Below are 19,703 nucleotides of genomic sequence, written 5' to 3'. Positions count from 1 at the left end.
AGACAAACAAGCTCTGAATTTTGATTCTGACATTATGACCGATGGGGGCCTGATCTGGTTACTTAGCCTTTCTAAACCTCAGTTTTCTCATCTGTAAAATGGGAGTAATCATGGTTATCTACCCCACAGGGTGAGTGCAGACTGAATAAGACGGGCGAAGTGCTTACTTATTACAGCTCTTGGTATGCATTTATTCTTTGGCCCCATAAATGGTGAAGTGCTATATAAATCTCACCACCCTGTAAGGCCCAAGCATAGCTTCTTTCATGAAGCTCCCCTGGCTGCCAGAGTCTCAGCGCCCTCTCACCCCTGGCTATACTACATATGAGACTATTTACTTACAAACTTATTCATCTTTAGTCATATGCTGATGTGTAGTATCAGATCCCACACTGATACCTAGTGTTTTCCCATATAATTCTTATCTCAAGCTCTTTTTCCAAAATAGAATTGGGCAAATTCTATCCATTAACTTAAGGAGTTTAATTAAGTTTGAGAAGCTCTATACACCCAGTATAAAAACATTTTTTTTTAAAGATTTTATTTATTTATTTGACAGAGAGAGAGCAAGAGAGGGAACACAAGCAGGGGGAGCGGGAGAGGGAGAAGCAGGCTTCCCGCGGAGCCGGGAGCCTGATGCGGGGCTCGATCCCAGGACCCTGGGATCATGACCTGAGCCGAAGGCAGACACTTAACGACTGAGCCACCCAGGCGCCTCCAGTATAAAAACATTTTTAAGGGGAAACATGTAACATTGGAAAGCTAAAGTCTTCCATAACCTACCTCCTAGAGACATAAGAAATGTGGACAGCCTTCTGTGATCTTTCCAGATTTTGACTGTGTATATATAAACGTAAGTTTTTTATTAAAACGGGCTCACCCTGTACATACTAATCTCTAACCTATTTTCTCCCTCACACATCAGTCCATGTCATTACCTAAGGATTGACCTCATTCTCTTTTCAACAGCTATAGAGGATTCCGCTGTATGACCATACCGTATTTTACTGAATCAGTTCAATACAGATGGATATTTGGGTCATTTCAAATGAATGATGACTTTAGGGCAAGAGCTGTGTCCTATGTGCTTTGGCATCTCCATAGAGTTAGCACGATGCACATGGTAAGAATTCAGGAAGTTGTGTTGTGTAAACTCTGACAATATTTGCCTCAGAATCACAGATGATTATTGAGCCAGAGTCTGTTAAATGTAACTCTCAATAGCCAGCACTGCTGTGACAAGCCTGGATGAGAAGGAACAATATCTGCAATGCTGGCCCTTGAGACAGATACAACTCTCAGATCCAAAAGACAAACTGTTCAAATTATAGTTTCAATCCTGGCTCCTTTCCTGTATTAAAATTATGTGGTGACCCAGCAATTCTACCCCTAGAGATAGGCTCAAGAGAACTGAAAATATTATGTCCGCACAAAAACTTATACATGAATGTTCACAGCAGCATTATTCATGGAATATGGTGGACATGATCCAAATGCCCATCAACTGATGAGGGAATAAACGGAAGGTGGTATTTGCATACAGTGGGATATTAGTCATCAAAAGGAATGACACAAGCTTCAACATGGATGAACCTTGACAACATTATGCGAAGCGAAAGAAGCCCATCACAAAAGGCCACGTGTTACATGATTCCATTTACATGATGAGTCCAGAAGAGGCAAATCCAAACACAGAAAGCAGATTAGTGGCTGGGGGTGGGGGAGCGACAGGAAGTGACTGCTGACTGGTTTCTTTGGGGGAGGATGGAAATGTTCTGGAATTAAATAACAGTGATAGTTGCAGAACATGGTGAATATACTAAAAACTGAATTGTACATGTTAAAGGGTGAATTTTATGATATATAAATTATACCTCAATTAAATATGCAAAAGTCCTTTGAAAACTGGTTATCCAGTTGGTGAATTCCACTTCACCACGTATTTACTGCAAGAATATTACAGGAGAACCACCAGAAAGCCAAGTACCGTGCTGGGTCCTGGAGACACTGTGGTGAGCAGGACTCTCTCCTGCCCTAGCGAATCGCATGGCCAAGGCCTGCAGAGCGACAAGGCCACACATCACAGAGGCAGGGCAGGGGAGCCCAGGGAACTGACTGCTGAGGCAGAAGCAAGGACCCCACCCAAGGGGGCCAAGGAGGGCATTCCAGGAAAAGTGGACTGTGGCCTCAGGAATGAGGAACAGTGGCCAAGGAAAAGCAGGAGAGTGTCCTGAGAAAAATACTTGTATAAAGGGCCAGACAGGAGAGAAACATCATAGAAGAGCTGGAAGATAATCAATAGGGAAGAACTCCCATTACCCAAACGTGCCAAACAATGTAATTTTAAGAAATCCAACAAGTATTTGACTCCTGTGACAGGCCGCAAATTATGCTAGTCGCCGAGAATATATTGAACAAGATCAATGCAGACACTGGTATTACATTGTCAGTGATACATGGTAAAGAGTCTGTGGCTGATTCCTGGGTTTCGGCATGGTATTTAACAAGGACAAGGACAATTTGTCAATTTCTATCAAAAATGCAAATGCACTAATGCTTGGACCCAATGACCCTACTTCCTGTAAACATATGCTACAAGATATATGGCTGTACAGGCATGAAATGACCTATGTACCAAAATATTCACTGCAGCATTGTTTATAAGAGCAAATGATTGGAAACAACCCAAGTATCCATCAAAAGGGGACTGGTGAAATGAGTTACAGTGAACCTGTACAACGCAAGCCTAGGCAACCTTAGACTGCCAGGAGGAAATTCTCAGTGTACTGACATGGAAAGAGCTCTAGGATGCTTTGTTAACCAAAGAAGGCAGGGTGCAGAACAGTGCAGATAATATGATTTGTTTTGCATAAGAAAGGGGATAGGAATATACACATACACACATACATATGTATATATATATATGCATGCATATTGTCTATGTCTATATGTACAGTACATATATGTGCAAAATCTAGCATATAATTTATAGCTGCTTGTATGTGCATAAATAGGCCCAAGGATACACAAAAATTAACGAAGTGGTACCGGGGGGCAGGGGAGGGAAGCTGGATAAGAAGAGGCCAGGGACTGACACCTTCAATGTATTCTTTTTCTTATGTTTTTGATTTTTGAACAACGTGACTGTACTGCCAGATATTGCCTATTCAAAAAAAAAGGTTCAATAGCTAGAATTAGAGGTTCCCTACCTGCATGCACACGCTAAAGTAGCAGGCACTCCTAATATGCTCACGAGCATCTCTTAACTGGGTACCCAAGAACCCTGAAGAGTCAGCATGGATAGAAAAGCTGCAAATGACCATGGCAGCAGAAAGGCAACTCAAGAAACACACTACCCTGTGTGTGCACCAGACCATCTTCAATCAATTCATACCAACTACACACGTTAGGCACAGAGGCGCTGGGATCCTGCAAAAGTGTAAAGCAACCCCTTCCTTTCAGGGAGCTCACACCAAGTACAAGGAGCAAGCTTCAGCCCTACTGCCTATGACCCTCCAAGCACAATGTGATGGAGTCACTCCTGTGCTCCGGAAACCTCAATGGCTCCCTGTTACCTGAGCCGAGAAGTAAATCCAAACTTTTGAACAAGGGCCACCATGGGCCGAACTCTGCCTGCCAGTCCAGACTCATCTTCCATCACTTCCTTCCGCAACCCCCACCCCCACCCCACTTTGGTAACACAGAGCCACGAGCCGCATCACCCCCCACCCCCGCCCCGCACCTCTCTCTCCTTTACACATGTCCACTCTCTGCCTGGCCAGTGCCCTTCAGGCCCCAGGGCCCAGCTCAAACTTCTCTGTTTTCAAGCAAACTGTCCCTAATCCTCCTCAGAGAATTCTGCTCCCCTCCCTGACTCTCGCAGTGCACCTCATACACACATGAGCAGCAGCAGAGACACTACCGCCTCCCTAAGGACTCGGCTCCCTGACGGCAGAATCTTCGCCTTTTCATCTTTTATCCTAGCTCCAAGAACAGTGCTTGGCAGAGAGCAAATGCTCGGTCTGAGTCTGGCTGCATGAATAAACAAGAGAAATACAGAGGCAGGCAGCAAGGAGGAGTGAACATTGCTAGGGAAGAGGGGCCGGGGACAACGTTTGGAGCAGGTGGTGCCTGTGTGATATGGGAGGCAGGCGTTCAAGGAGCAGGTGGGCAGCCATGACAGAGGGAAAGAGAAGCCCCAGGGGTGGGTGGGAGCATGAACAAAAGCAGGCAGGCACAGAGAAAGGATATTCTGGAACATGGGTCGGTGGTTTGCGGGGCAGGGGCAGGGCCTGAGTGAGTAGAGGAGGTCCAGGACAAAGGCCGGTCAGACTTCGGCGGAGCCTAGAACGCCATGCTAAGCAGCCTGGACTTTCGGTGGCACCATGGAAGGATCTGAAGTAAGGGAGCCCCAGGGTCAGCTCTGTGTCTGAGGACCATCAGCAGTAGCTCTGTGGAAAGGGACCAGAGAGGAGACAAGAGGCTGAGGTCCAAGCTAGGACCCACGGAACCATTCAGGGCTCTGAGTTAAGGCCCAAGAACTGTTAAGTGTGAGAAGGGGCTTGGGAGCAAATCAGCGGTTAAAACCGCTGGGACTTCGATGCGGGGGACAAGGCGAGGGAGGAATGAGCACTGTGGGTTTCTGTCCTGACACATGCCCTTTTTTTCTCTCTCTCCTCCGGAGACAACATAAACCTCTCATGGGGGTAGGGGGTGTTTAATAAAATTGTGGACGATCACCAACAGGCCTTGGTAAAAAGACCCCCAGGGGTTCAAACAAGGGGCTAGAAATCAGACAAGGGAAAGTCTCATTGCATCTGTTTCTAGGGGTCTGCAAAATTTTAGAGATGGAAGGCACAGGACAGATCACTTCAAAGAATTCTTCCCCGACACCCCTGTCAGGTACTCCCCAACACAAAATGGGTATAGACTCTAGTATACACTGAGTGCTCGATAACTTGGCAAATGAAACGCTCCATTCGGGCCATGCCTACCTTCCTCTGTCCACCAATGAACACTACGTGTCCGTCCCCACCTCACCTCTCCCTAGAAAAGCCTCTACAAAAAAAAAGGTCCCCCTCCCTCCACCTCCCCCTGAACACTGCAACAGAACCAGCTTCCTTAAGTAAGGCCACAGTACTCGACTGCAAGCCTCTTTGTGGCCTATTCAGCTAAAAAAGTAATAAAAGGCAGAGAAAAAAAAGATGTTCCATTAGCTGAGGCCCTCTTTACTTTTTAAAAAATTAGAAATCATATTAAATGCAAAAAATACCTTTTAAATAAGTTCAAAGGACATGTCAGTGATAATGCAAAGGCAACACAAGGCAGTAAAACAATGATATTCGTGTTCGAGGGCAACAACACATCGATGCACGCCTCAGGGTTATAGGGACGTCTAAGGAAAGGCTGTCCCTCTCTCCTAGCTTTAGCTGTCCTTGCCTGGGCCGCTTGCCTGTGTCACACAGAGTGCCTGGGTCAAGGGAACTGGGAGAGAAGAGGCCTTGCCATTCCAGCAGCCTCTCAATCGACATCAGAGAATTCAGATGTCGGTGGCGGGGGGCTGGTCCCGCCTCCTGGTTGGAGTGGAGACTGAAATTTCGGGGTGGGGGTCAGTTCTCACAAGGATCAGTGTCACAGCCTCTTGACCAGACCCTTCATTTGCAATCTCGTCCGGAGCATCCTATGACACCAGCCTGCTGAGTACACCAGTGCTTCATGCTGGTCCCGGCAGTGCATTCACACACAAGGACGAGCTGATCCCCTTGCCTGGTGTCCTCTCGTATCCTCTTCTCTCCCTGGCCTGGCCCACCATCCACTTACCCCCATTCTGGGCAAGCACCCCCTCCAGCAGACCACTACTTAGTGAACGCCACTGTGCACCAGACACAGAAGACCAATATGGCAGCTCAACTGTAGGACTCATCACCAAGAGACTGTACTCCTTTCCTCTTATCTGGCTCCCTTATGACATGGTCAGGTTGTTCCCTGTAATTGGGAAACCTGGCCTTCCCCTGTGTTCCCAGCATCTAGAACAATGCCTCACAAAAAAAGCACTCTTTAATCAACGTCTGCAGAAAAAAGAGGCCAGAAATTAGAATCAGCTCGGTCCAGATTCACATCCATTGAGCCATGTGAGCAACAGCCCACCTGGTGGGACTGAGAAGCCAGCAACACTGGTCAAGTTACTCCTGACTACAGCTGCAGGCTAAAGGTGTGGGACGTGGCCAGTGACAACCTGACAAGGCCACGGCTGTCAGCCTGGAGCATCTGGACCCATGAAACTCAAGGAAAACAGTGACCGAGAAGTATCTCAAAAATGACCACAGGAGAGCAAGGCATGTCAGCAAATATGTTAGCTGGCTTCCACTTCAGATTTCAGAATCTTGCACGGAATAGGTGTACTTACTGAATGATTAAAATAAGAAAAAGAAAATTGAATGGCAGGTGGCTAAATTGTTGAATGAAGGTATTTCCCAGGCTAGATAAGAAGAATGTCAAAAAAGTTTCTTCCACATTTCTTGGGTAAGAACCTACATTTACAAAAGACCAACTTTGCCTTTTATTTCAGGGCTATAAAAAAAAAAAAAAACTGTGGCTTGCCAGAAATTTCTGGGGTTGAATCATTCTGGATATCCAAATTTTCCCTATTGCTAAAGATTTAGGTATTGAAACTTTAACATTAATCCTTGTGGACAGAAATGTTTCTAAAAATGTTTGTGAGAGGGGCACCTGGGTGGCTCAGTTGGTTAAGCCTCTGCCTTCGGCTCAGGTCATGATCCCAGGGTCCTGGGATCAAGTCCCGCATCGGGCTCCCTGCTCAGTGGGGAGTCTGCTTCTCCCTCTCCCTCTGCCCCTCCTCCCTGCTTGTGCTCTCTCTCTCTCAAATAAATAAATAAATAAATAAATAAATCTTTAAAAAAATAAATGAAAATTAAAAAAGTAAGAATGTTTGTGAGCATACTGTATACCTTTTACTTTCTCTGCTGATAATCATTATGATCAAGCCCTGTACTGTGCTAGTCTATCATGGTAACCTCGAAATCTACAGAAGTTGTGCATATACTAAGTAACACCAAGTATGCATGATTTTTTGTTTTTTCTTTTTCTTTTTCTTTTTAAGATTTTATTTATTTGACAGAGAGAGAGAGAGACAGTGAGAGAGGAACACAAGCAGGGGCAGAGGGAGAGGGAGAAGCAGGCTCCCCGAGGAGCAGGGAGCCCAATGCGGGGCTCGATCCCAGGACCCTGAGCTGAAGGCAGATGCTTAACCAACTGAACCACCCAGCCACCCCAGTTTTTTGTTTTTCCATTTCTTCATTTCTCTTAAGTGTTTAGTAATGGATGGTCCTTCTAGCTGTCAGCTACCCCAGCCACTTCTCCCATTTTAACTCATTCTTCCTTCTGTAATCTTGGGAACCAGATAACCAAGCTTCATAGAACCGTGTGAAAAGTAAGTTTGGGTGGGTTATGAGCAGGAGTAAGACCCTGAGCGGCTAGCCTAGGTGTGGTGTCAGGACATCGGTTTGGGGCCATCCCTGGGCTGCCCCGGGACGCCCCTCCCTGCATTCTTCCCATGCCATCCTGCTTCTCAGCTACGTTCCAAACAGAGAAGGCAGCCACAAAGGGGGTATCTGCAGAGTCAAGGTGTCACCCCAAGGCTGTCCAAGTGCTCAAGTGTCGTAACAACAGGTAGCAGGCATTGGGCACTTAGCCTGTGCCAGGCCTTCTTCCAAGCGCTGTATTTATATCAACGCTTCTGACATATTTTATATTGATGCTCCTAATCCTCCCAACAACTCTTGTGGCATATTTTTACTGACAAGTAAACTACAGCACAGAGAGGTGAAACCACTTACCCAGAGGACATGGCAAGGACATGGCAAACCAGAATAGAACCAGAGGTAGAACCCTGACCTTAACCACGGTGATTCGGGGCCTCTAACGGTTCCCCCACAGAACCACACCACAAGATACTGCTTACTACTACAAAAACAAACAGAACAAGCCCTCAGAAAGCAACGTGTGCCCCGGTGTGGTCCACCAGAACTCTCTGCGGTGATGGAAACACTTATCTCTATCTGCACTACTGAGATGTGAACTGTGGCCAGTGTGACCGAGGAACTGAACTTTTTATTTCCTTCCATGCTGGTGAGTAGGAATAGCCACACGTGGCTGGTGGCCTGCTAGATGTGGATACAAGTGCATCCACAAGTGTGGACTACTTTTGGTGAGCCAAACACGGATGCTTCCAATGAGAGACAGGATGGCTAACTCGTACTTGAAGCTAGGCGCTAAAAAGAAGGTCATGAAGTCCTGCGGCCTCTCTCACAACCTCTTCTCCACCCTGCTCTGGTTTTAATTCACTCTCCTAAGTTTGAGGAAGAAAGCGTGCTCTTTGGTCAGAGTGGCGGAAGAGGCTTCCACATGCAGTGGGGGCTCGCAGAAGAAGTGGCTGAAGTTGGCCGGGCAGAGCCTTGAGAGCACTATTGGGAGCTTGGGGAGGAGAGTGGCAGATCACAGGTCAGGTTCCAGACACTAGGTTCACTCTACTGATCTGAGAAAAATAAATAAATAAGCCACAGATGAATGTCCATGTGGATTTGACAAGCATATCACTAAGTATGAAGATCTGCTCGAGCCCAGGGCCCCAGAGCACACTCAACAGGACCAGAATGGTAAAACTCACAGGGCAGGGCGGAAGACATGGGCCACTATTCTTGCTCTTCCCCAGCCCCCTGGGGAGCCTTGGAGAGGCCACAGGGCCTTTGGCGTGAAAGTCACAAACAAAGCCCACCCTCTCCCCCAACCCAAGATGATTCCTTTCTAATAGGATTTTCTCCTTCCCAACACGGGTTCCACATCAAACCCAAATTTAGGCTAGAACCTGATTTTCAACTCAAATAAGAAATGAAACCAAGATTAGAAATAGAGATGGCTTAACCCAATGGAGGCACAACTTTAGTCTGACTAATCCTAAACCTATGTGGCTGGGGGGAAGGTGCTTCCTTCCCTACCCACCCAATTCTGACTGCCAACTTAAGTCATATACATATTCCCCAGCGCTGTTCTGTGTAACCACGTGGAAATGGCATGACCGAGACACACAACAGCAAGCAAGTGGGGCCCAGAGAGCTGAGGGGCTTGCATGGGCCACGTAGCTATTTAATGGCAGAGCCCCAGGGAGAATCCAGGCCACCAGGTCTTAGTCCCCGACGCTCGCCACCACGCGCATCCATGCCCGGGTCAGGACTCAAGCCTCAAGGAATCTGGAAGAGGAGCATGTGTTCACACTTCATGCCAAACCAGAGAGCAAACTGCAACTAAAAAACAAAACAAAACAAACAAAAAAAAAACCCCAGCTAACAATCATTCCTTTCTAGCTTCCGGGCAACAGTCACAAAATCCATATGAACAAGTGATTCCTTGCCCAAGAGGTCAAAAGTTGATCCAGTGCAAAGTCAGACTACAAACTACACACGCTCTAAACTCTAGAAGTGTTGGGTCTGAAAAGTTCAATTCTCCTCCAAGTTCCAAGCAATTCTCAGCAGGAAACCAGGCATTGTGAAGCAAGCCTGGTGATTTCCTGCAGGACTCCAGGAATTGCTGGAGGGGAGGCCTGCTTACCCCAGGATTGCTCCTTCAGGTCAGGAGCCCCCAGACTGCTCTGCACATTCAGGAAAAGAGCCCGTAATACATCCCTGGTACCTCTAAGCCTTAAGCCACATTCTTACCAACTCTCAACGCTATCTTTTGGCAGATCCCACACTGTACCAGGCACACAGACCAGACTGTAAACACTTGCTGACTAACCAGTATGATCCTGTGCATTCTTCAAAGCAAATGGGGCGGGGGGGGGGGGGGGGGGGAGGGGGGGAGCAGCAATCACATCTCTATCTTTTGTCTTGAAGTAGGCACACCCTTCTGCCTCCCAGAAGTCACAGAAATCTTCCTAATAGTGGTGAGTCACTAAAAAGTCTCTTTTTAAAACTCTCTGTGGGACAGTATCTACACCTTTATAATAAAAATGAAGGAACAAACTGATTAATAATACTCTGCCCTGAGGCACCTGGCTGGCTCAGCCAGTACAGCATGAGACTCTTGATCTCCAAGTCATGAGTTCGAGCTCCATGTTGGGCATAGAGCCTACTAAAAAAAATAATAAAATGAATAAATAAAGTAAAAAAAAAATACTCTGCTTTTGCAAATTTCAGGAGCTTTATTAAGAAGTCCTCACCCTACTTCAAAGACAGGGCAACTGAGGCTCAGAGTATTATGTCCTCCTTACCCCAGGTATGATTATCACCTCCATTAACCCAAAAGGAACATTTCAGATCATGCTGGAGTTTGATGGTAAAAATCTCAAGAAATCATATGGAAGAGTTCTTTTTATTTTTTTAATTTTATTTATTTATTTGACAGAGAGAGACACAGCGAGAGAGGGAACACAAGCAGGGAGAGTGGGAGAGGGAGAAGCAGGCTTCCCGCTGAGCATGACCTGAGCGGAAGGCAGACACTTAACGACTGAGCCACCCAGGCACCCCTGGAAGAGTTCTCTTAACCTCAGTTAATAAAGACCTCCTAGGGTCGCCTGGTTGGCTCAGTCGGTTAAGCATCTGACTCGATTTAGGCTCAGGTCGAGATCTCAGGGTCCTGGGATTAAGTTCCACGCTCAGCAGAGAGTCTGCTTGAGATTCTTCCTCTCCCTCTGCCTCGACTCACATGCTTGCTTGCTCTCTCTCTCTCTCAAGTAAATAAATCTAAAAAAAAATAAATAAAGACCACCTAGTACTAGAAATCACATCTGTACACAGGCATGCACGCACACATGCACACACATACGCCCAGCCTTTGGTCAAAGCTATAAAGTACAAGAGTACCAGCTGTTCCTCACAAGTTTCTAAATGACCACCGCTCTTGTCCTCCAACGACTGACAACCCCACACTCAGGGTGTTGGGTCTCAATAAACCAACCCCTTCCACCAACAGCGGTGGTTTGAGGTTGAGGCCCAACAGTCTGTTTGTATGCTGCACCTGCCACTTACATCAAGTGCAAGACCTGATTCCCCTCCAGAAACAGTTTACCAGCTTCAAGCTGCCATGAATCACGTGACCTCTCTGAGGACAAGGACCCCACCTTATTCATCTGCATTCCCAGAGCTCAACACAGGCCTACCGCAGGAATTCAATAAGCAGCTGCCAAATTAACCAACGTAGCACACTTAAGAAAGATACATCAATTGCAAAGCTTCCTCACATACCCTTGCATTCAAAGGTAGCATCGAGAATTTCAGCAGGCAGACGTGTAGAAAATTCCCTAGACTTGAGTCAGAAGATGTAGGTTCAAGCCCCACATTTGCCAAAAATTCCCTCTCACTGTCCTGGGCAAATCTCCCAACCTCTGAGAGGCTTATTTTCCTTTTCTATAAACATAGTAGGTGGCTTCTAGGTTTGCCCCTAGCCCTTCAGCTCGTGAAATGGAAGGAAAGATACACCCTTGAGCAATGGCCACAATATCAACTTGAGGATAAGGGCAGTGAAAACAGAACAGCCAGAGGTAGCTCCGCTTACCCAGATGTCGGCGAACGACAGGCAGTAACTTTCAGGTGAAGCCCCTGCCCGTTCGCCTATGCTCACTTGTGATCCACACGTGAGGGTCCTTCTCTGTGGTCCCTCTCGGGGAGATGCGCGTTTCCGTGACTGTCCCAGGCAGAAAAGCCTCCAAGTGGAACAATGACCTGCAGACATTACTTCTGGGTAATAAACTAAGATTCCACTCAGACAAAGAAAAATAAAGCAGCCTGTGGCTACATTCCATAGACTCCCCTGTTCATGGAAGCGTTAGGGCTGAGCTCTAAATGGGAGCCAGACGTTGCTGAATTCTTATTTTGGCTCCGACTCTAACTCGGAGGGAATGGTCCTTGGCCAAGTCTCTCCTCTGGAAGCCAGGCTCTGGATGGGTATGACAACCCCCATAAACCATCCAGATTACAGGGTGAGGCTAGGAAAGCATTTCACAGATGGAAAATGTTGCCAACCCCTCAGGACAAATGAGGGAAGCCGTCAAGAGGCAACGTGGCTCGGGCAGAGAGCCATGAAGCAGTGCCTCACCTAACCCTGGGCTCCCGCAAACGCACCAGAGGGCTTCAGGGGCCTCAGATTCCCCCCGCCCCCAGTCGGGCTCCACTTCCTTGGCTGAAAAGCAAGGAACGCTGTGGGAACCTACAGTGGCCAGAAGACCTGCCTGCAAAGCTCTTTAAACCACACAGTGAACTCGCAACGCCAACCAGCTGTGATGAGGTTGGGTTGGGTTCTCCTCTACTGCGGGACACTTGAGACAGCGGAGGTAAATCAAGGCAGAGCAACAGACTGGGTAAAAGATAAAGGTCGGCTTGTGAAATAAGAAGGGCTGCATCAGGAGCCATGGTAGTAGTTTTACCGTTTTCTTTTCCTCCTTTTTTCCCCCACCCCTTTCTTTAACCATGAGGTACCAGTGGATACCAGATACACAGCGCTGGATGAAAAGGTGAAGAGATAGCATCGGGGCAGTTTCCCACCAAAGCCTGCTCAGAGCGCTCTCGCTGATGAGAAAGCACTTCTGTCATTTGGGAACTCTAATCCGGTCTTATCAAGCCTCTGGCTTCGTCATTTACCAGGGTGGGAAGGTGGGGGGGGGTCCATCAGCTCTGCCACGGAGTGATTTCTGGGGCCCCTGCCCACGACCAAGCAGATCAAAAGGGAGCTCATGCCTGCCAGAGTGAAGTTTTCACCATAGCAACACATGTACTCTACAAACAGTCAGGACTGAGGAGCTCTGTTGTGACTGGTCCGGACAGTGCCCCCGAGAAACCAACCAGCAACCGAGGGCTCAGACAACGGAGCAAGTGAGAGAAAAGTGGCACCTACTTAGCGTGCGCGGCCGTCTCCTCACGGTTCTGACCCCTCCACACAGCTGACAGAGGCCGCCCAGAGACCCACAGCCCTGGTCCTAATGAGCGGGATGTCAGAGAGAAAACAGATGTTCTCGCAAGAGCAGCTGTCCCCCGGGCGCCCTGGGGAAAAGAGGGACCCAGTGTCGAGCAAAAATCCCCTTTGGTGAGCAAAATGGCCAGCACTGGAAAACGTGGGGGCCAGGTCTCATGGCAACACATGTCATATCTAAAATGAAACACAGCCCCGGTGCCCCACGAGCCAGTGTGGTGGTGGAAGGTGTGCAGGCAAGACTCAGCAATGAAGCCAAGAACAGCAGCGATCGGCGCGGTCGTTGAGACCATCGATCAAGCGCTCATGGGCCGGGCACAGTGCCAGGCATGTTTACAGGTCTCAGTCTTCATCCTGAAGTAAGGGTCAAAAACTCACTAAGGGATCAACGCCACCTTTCTGGATATCACATTTTGGCCAAGGGAAGACACAGGGATGGCTGATGGGCCATTATGTCTCATAGGTGAGGCTTAACACTTAGGCTTGACCAGGAGAAAAACTAGCTCCCAGTCTCCGCTCTGTTGCTCCGATCACTGAGCGATGTGTGTAGAAATCCAACCACAGAACAAGGGCACCCAAGAGAGTAAGTCACCCTTCTCAGTTTCCCTGGGCTAATTTCTCCAAAACACCACTGAAGGATTGATGTCAGAGCCTAGAGAGGATGATGCATAAAGTCAAAAGCTGTAAAAGCTGGTGGGGAAACATCTTCAAACGCGCATTAGAAGGTAGTCAAGGAAATAACCGGTGTGCACAGACGCAGGTCTGCGCCATTTATAAACCTCTCCTTCATAGAAACACAACAGAAGCAGAACTGTTTCACAATGCTAATAGACAGGAGTGGCAGCCTGGCTTCGGGTTATAATGCCGATCTGTATGTCTGGGAGGATGTAAACAGGTGCCACGGAGCCCCTGTACTAACAGGACTCCCATTGTATACACTGCAGACGCATCATCCTGGCAAGTCAATCACGGTGTCAGGAACAGGGAAGAAGGTAGCCCTACCACAGCTACCTCCAAAAGAAGCAAACCCAGCCACTACTGGAAAAGGTCTCTGGGTCCTGAACCCTTAAGTCATCGCAGACCGAACTGGGACCCGAACCTACGAATGACAGGCCTAGAATTTTAGAAACATTTCCTTGCCACAGAGCCAGCAGAGCCTGCAAATGAGCTTTAAAACCAACAAAAAAGTTTCTGTTTCAAAATGACATTTTAGAGGTAATGTATAATTGCTTCCTCTCTGTTCGATGCTCCCCCCCCCCAGCCGCCGCCTTCGCCTTCGCCCCCGCCGCCTTTTTCTCATTCTCCATTCACTAATGAGAGAGTTTTCCTCTTCCCCTGCCTGTTTCAGTTTGAAACGTGGCACTGAACAGGCCACTGGAAAGCAAAGGGAAAGGGGAGGGGAAGGCTGCTTTCAGGTCTGACGCACGCACACACCCCCCAGCTGGCTGCCCACACCCCGAAGGAGGGTCAGCACTCCACCACAGCCAGGACTGAAGACCCAAGCTGCTGGGTAGAAAACTCCCACTTGCACCAACTCCCCCGAAAGCAGAGTTAAGAAAGAGAAAGCTGGAAGGGAAGGAGGGGGAAAAAAAATAAAGCTCCACATTCCTGACATTTTTTAGCCAAGTGCTGTGGCTACACAGAACAGCTCTATTCCAAACGGCCTTGCGGAATGGAAAGAAAACCTGGATGCAGGGCAAAGAACCTGCCCTCTGCCTTGGAAATGGGAGACGGAATTTTAGGACGACCCAAAACTAAACCAGAAGGAGGAGGGAAGGGCACTTTCATGTGTGTTCCCCAAAGGCAGTGATCCCCAGGGAGGAAATTTGGAGTCAGCCTCTCCCAGAGGATAGAACTGAAGTCCTAGGGTCCCCGGGGGGGGGGGGGCGATGGAGGCCCCCCGAAATGCTGGCGAGCTGAGGGTGAGTTGGGGAGGGGTAAGGCATGGGTGAGATGGAGACCAGTCAGGATGCCAGGGGCTGCGGAGGCCTGGGGTGGAGGCAAAGGGGTCCAGCTCATCGGCAGGGGCTGGGAGGGGGACCCCGAGGGAGGAGTGGCCAGGAGAGTTACTCTTTGTGGCAAGAATCCTAACTGGGTTTTCCTGACTCAGCTTCTGATGAAGGAACTCTAGCCCTGCCCAAATTAGAAACCCCACAGCCTGACGTCCTCTCTCCCTCTGTCCCCCTTCCCTTGCCACCTCCTTCTATTCTCATTTCTAGGAAAAAGCTTGTTAAGAGCTGAACTGCCCCCTGCCCACATGCGTCCCTACATATACACCACACCTCCAGGGGAGAACCCAGAAGACCCTAACTAGATGTATCCAGTAAGTCCTGTGCTGGGTTATGAGGTGCCATCCCCGGCTTTACCCCAAATGTGAAGATGCCCACATGTGTCTCTCTGAGGTCCCTAGGACTAACCGAGTTATTTCTGCTCTTTTGGTAGGGAGAGCAGAGCTCCAAAAACTTGACTCTCTCTCCTACCTCCTCAGAGTCAGTTGTCAGGCACAGACAACAAGGACCTATGTGCCGAACACAGCAGAACACGTGTCCTTCAGAAGGGAGGTTTGGGCATGGCCCTCTCTCTCACATACCAGCATACACCGACAATCCCACAATGTACCTCCGATGCCCCTTCTAGAAAAGGTGCCCTGCCCTGTAAGCCCAACCGCTGCAGGTCTAAGCTTCTGCAGATAGAGGGTGACAGGAAGAAGGAGTCAGTCTGCAGGGCATTTCAACCAGGGCCCTTTCCACATTCCCCAAGATGGGGAACCGGGGAAGGCATTGTTGTTATTTCCTCAATCCCGGACCTTCCTCCTCTGTCAGGGAGTGGGAGTAAGGGCTCCTAGCACTTTTCAACTCCCACAAAGTCCCAGGTTTCATGCAAAGGACTTTCCACAAGGCTGAAGGCAGGAGAGGGAAGGAGGTACAGAGCTCAAACCCTAAGCAGCTCTTTGAAGCAACAATAAAACCCACAGAGAACCTTAGCAACTGCGCAGCAGAGAGGCACAAGGCTATGCGAGAGACCCGCGGGCTGAAGAGAGTGTGCCTATGAGGTCTACAGCTGTCACGTGTGTCTTTCCAACCACACCTTCTAAGACTGGTGACACGGCCCCGGGAGGCCTCTTAGAACGGAGGACAGCAAATAGATACTGAGGGTATGGGCTGCGCAAAAAAAAATTCTTATTTCATTAAAGCTAGTACCATGATCAATAGTAACGGGGCTTCCTCAACAAGCGACGCGTTTTCACATTTGTGGAATCTGTTCTGGCTCTTATGGCTTGAATGATCTCAGTTGAACCTTCCAATAACCTTGTGAGGAAGACAGGTTTTACTAACCTCTTTAGCCAAGGGGAAACTGAGGCTGCAGTCAATTTTTCCGTCCGGACTAGTGACAGGGCAGAGACGGGGACCCAGGGACGGTCCTGACTTGACAAAGTCAGGGTGAATATGCCATGAGAGCTGTGGGGGTGGGGGAAGGAAGGAGGGAGGAACTGAAGGGCAGGAGCCCTAGCAAAAGCTGGAGTGCAGACCCCAATCCTGGTCCCAGGTTTATTTCCTACAGACCCTGAAGGCCAGCCGAGGATGCATTCACACATCCAACCCTGACTCACCACCACGAAAATGTCCCCAGCCTGAGGGCCGCTTCAGGCCCAAACAGAACCCTTGTCATCCACAGAGGGGAGACAAGGAACCCAGAGAGAGAGGGGCACTGAAGGCGGAATTAGCCACACTAAGAATCCTCCGTCTCCAAGGCCGTTTATAAATGGTTACAGCTTCCTAACCCATCCCTGAGAATGCAGATGAGCAGCACTACCAGGCAGGGAGGACCAGGCACGCCTCAAAGGAGACATGGGTGAGAGGAGGGGAGCGTCACCCACATAATCTCACTCGTAAGACAAGATATACCAGAGCAAGCCCATCCTCACTTTCTTCCAGTTCTTCCCACTTTGGATATCACATTTTTCTCCCTCTCCCGAGCAGTCAGTCATTCCCCTGGATTCTGACCCCCAGCGGGCTTACTAAAACTCGGCTTGGTCGGCTTGGTGAGGCCTACACCAGGGCTCTGCTGTCCGGGGTCGGACCCCATCCCCTCCAACCCCTGTCCCCCACGGCTCTGAGAGAATCATCTTTCCCCTAAAAGCAGAGAATATCCCTGTCCCTCTCCTTGCCCCTGTAACAGGGGAGAAGCTCTGGTTCCACCACAGATGGATCCAAAGGGACAGTCCTCAGGGTAATAAAGGGTATATGAAACCTGGCCTTTTCGGCAAGGGCAAAAAAAAGGGGGGGGGGGATGGCAGAAGGGCACTGCTGGGACAGGGTCAGGGCCACACGTGAACGCCCTGAGCACGTTCCAGAGGTGAGGATGCATGAGACCTGGAAAACCAGGTGGGACGTAGAAAAGAGTCAGCGTCCCTCCCGCTGGAAAAGCCCAGAGGAGCTGGCAGCCACCGCTTGGGAGGGGGAATTGTGCAATGACCGCGGGTCTGGGAGTCTCCGGGCTTGGCTCCCGGACACCAGAAAGGAAACCCCACTGGTCGGGCCAGGGTGGCAGCGCTGCGGATGGTTCGAGGCCAGGCTTAGGATCCAGGGCTGCAGAAAGCGCTGCAGGATAGTGTGGGTGCTCAAGGGGGCGGCAGAGCAGGGCAAGGCTGGCGCGGCCGCAGAGCTGAGGGGTGGCGTCCGGGCTGACCAGGAGGCCAAGGGGGCGCGGAGTGCACAAAGCCGGGGTGCAGAGAGCGTACATGGCAGCCAGACGCCCCGGCTACGAGGAGGACCCGCCTGACCTGCAGGGCTACGCCGGGCGACGCGCGAGGGGGCACCCCCTCCCCAGTCTCGCTCACCTCGAACATAAGCCCGATGAGGACGCAGAGCACCAAGCAGAAGCCGATGTCCGCATGGTTGTGGATGACGAACTCCTGGCTGAAGAGCGGGTAACTTTTCGTCCTCCTGCGGAAAGCCATGGCAGCGGGCGCGCAGCGGCCGGCGGGGCCCGCACCCTGCGCTCTCGAGCCGCCGCGCAAACTTCTCCAACCCCGGCCCGGTCCGCCCGCCGGCCCGCTGCCCCGCTCGCCCTCCCGCCCGCCGGCCTAGCGCCGAACAACTTCTGGGGCCCGCCCCCTTCCTCCGCCCGCCCCCGCCCCCGCCCCCGCCCCCGGCGCCCGGAACCGCCCCCGGCCGCAGCCCCCTCCCCACCCGCGGCCCGCACTCGGCGCGCCGGCCTCGCTGCGGCCCCGCCCCCCCGCGCGCTTAACCCTCTGGCCGCCGGGACGCGCGGGGTCGGGAGGGAGCGGGGTCCGGGGTGGGGGAGCGGGGCGGGGCCGGCGCGCGGGGCCGCGAGCGCGGCTCGGGCCCCCTTGGCCCCGCGCCCGCGGCCCGGCCCGTCGCCGTCGCCGTCGCCGCGCCCCGCTGCATTCTCGCCGCTGCGGCCCGGCCGCCTGCCGCGCGCAGGGAGCAGGCCGCGGGGGGCGCTGCCGCCCGGCCTTGCCGGGACAGGAAGTGGGCCCGGGTTTCCCACTTCTCGGCGCCCGCTCCTTCCTCCGAGGGAAGGGAAGGGCCGGGGAGGCCGCGGCCCGGCAGAGGGCGGGGTGGGCCGGGTAGCCGGATACTCCCGGGCTTGCGGGGCCGAGAGCAGCGCAGGTTCGGTGGAGGGAGGGGAGCGGCCGGCGGGCCTTCTCGCTGGCCGCCCCGCCAGGCACGGATGATCAGTGAACCTCAAGTCAACCAAGTGCTTATTGAGAGCTTGTAGTGACCTAGGCACGGTTTAGATTGCTGGGAATACGCAGCAAACAAACAAAAAAGACCTGCCCCGGGGGCGTCTGTATTCCAGTGAGGGGAGTGGATGGATGGGTGCAGTTTTGCTAACTTCTGAGACTTTTGTGCTACTATCAATTAGTTATACACGTCTTACTCAGAGTCTGCCTTAAATATTAATTGATCTGAAGAAGAAAAAAAGAAGGCACTGTCTCATGTAAAGTTTCTATTTAATATTAAGTTTTAAAAGTACTCCTGGAAAGGACAAAATGTATTTTTAACAAATTAATTTATATAGGCAAATATTGGATTTATGCCTTCCAGTAATGAAGGAGTCAACTAATCACTTTCTAGATGTGTGAAAATGCAAAATGAACAAAGAACTATTTAATTCCTATTCTCCTTTTCATTAGGTCCAGAGTTATTTCACTTTTAAGTAAATATGATTTCTTAAACATGGCACGGTGTGGGAAATGTGATTAAGACTGAACTTACCTTGACTTCCTAGATAAAATTTTACATCTGAAGTTTCTTCACTCATCAGTATTTAGATACAGTCTTTGGTCTTTAATTTATCTGGCTTCAGGAAATAGGAAAATATTGCCTATATTGGACTAAACATTTAACTTCAAGGCTGACCTTTCTTAAAGTTGGACCCGAGTTTCATGAGGAGTAGAAGGATCAAGAACTCCAGAGCATCTTAATTTTCCATCTGTGAAAAGGTGTTCCTATTTTCAAATGGGAGCCACATCTGTTAGGTTGAACCCTATGCCATCAGTTTCTCTAGGTCAAAATTAGAATACCAGCATTTCAGATGGCTCAACCTAATACTTTCCTCGTGTTTCCCCATGACCATTCGTAGAGGATATCGTGGTGGGAATTTCTTGCATAAAGTGAGATATTGTCAATCTCGGCCTGTATTCAGGCCAAAAGTCCTAGGAGATAGTTAGGGATTATAACCTCCAGGTGTGTAAA

The 19,703-nt window shown here is 50.0% G+C and overlaps 1 protein-coding gene across 2 annotated transcripts in view; it reads right to left on the bottom strand.

Annotated features, from left to right (window-relative positions):
* The window catches only part of TRAM2 (translocation associated membrane protein 2), an 82,134-nt gene extending 64,060 nt beyond the window's left edge, over positions 1 to 18,074 (bottom strand). For both annotated transcript variants that reach the window (XR_003521320.1, XM_027601419.2), the window contains exon 1: positions 17,819 to 18,074. Coding sequence is in view for 1 of the 2 variants with exons in the window: in XM_027601419.2 (XP_027457220.1) it covers positions 17,819 to 17,938 (120 nt within the window). In the remaining variant the exon portion in view is untranslated. The remainder of the gene's footprint in view (positions 1 to 17,818) is intronic.
* Between the last annotated feature and the right edge of the window lie 1,629 nt (positions 18,075 to 19,703).

This window comes from Zalophus californianus, chromosome 7 (assembly GCF_009762305.2).
Source record: "Zalophus californianus isolate mZalCal1 chromosome 7, mZalCal1.pri.v2, whole genome shotgun sequence".
Taxonomy (NCBI): Eukaryota; Metazoa; Chordata; class Mammalia; order Carnivora; family Otariidae; genus Zalophus; species Zalophus californianus.
Note: the sequence above shows the minus strand (reverse complement) of the source record. Positions and strands in the feature narration are given on the sequence as shown.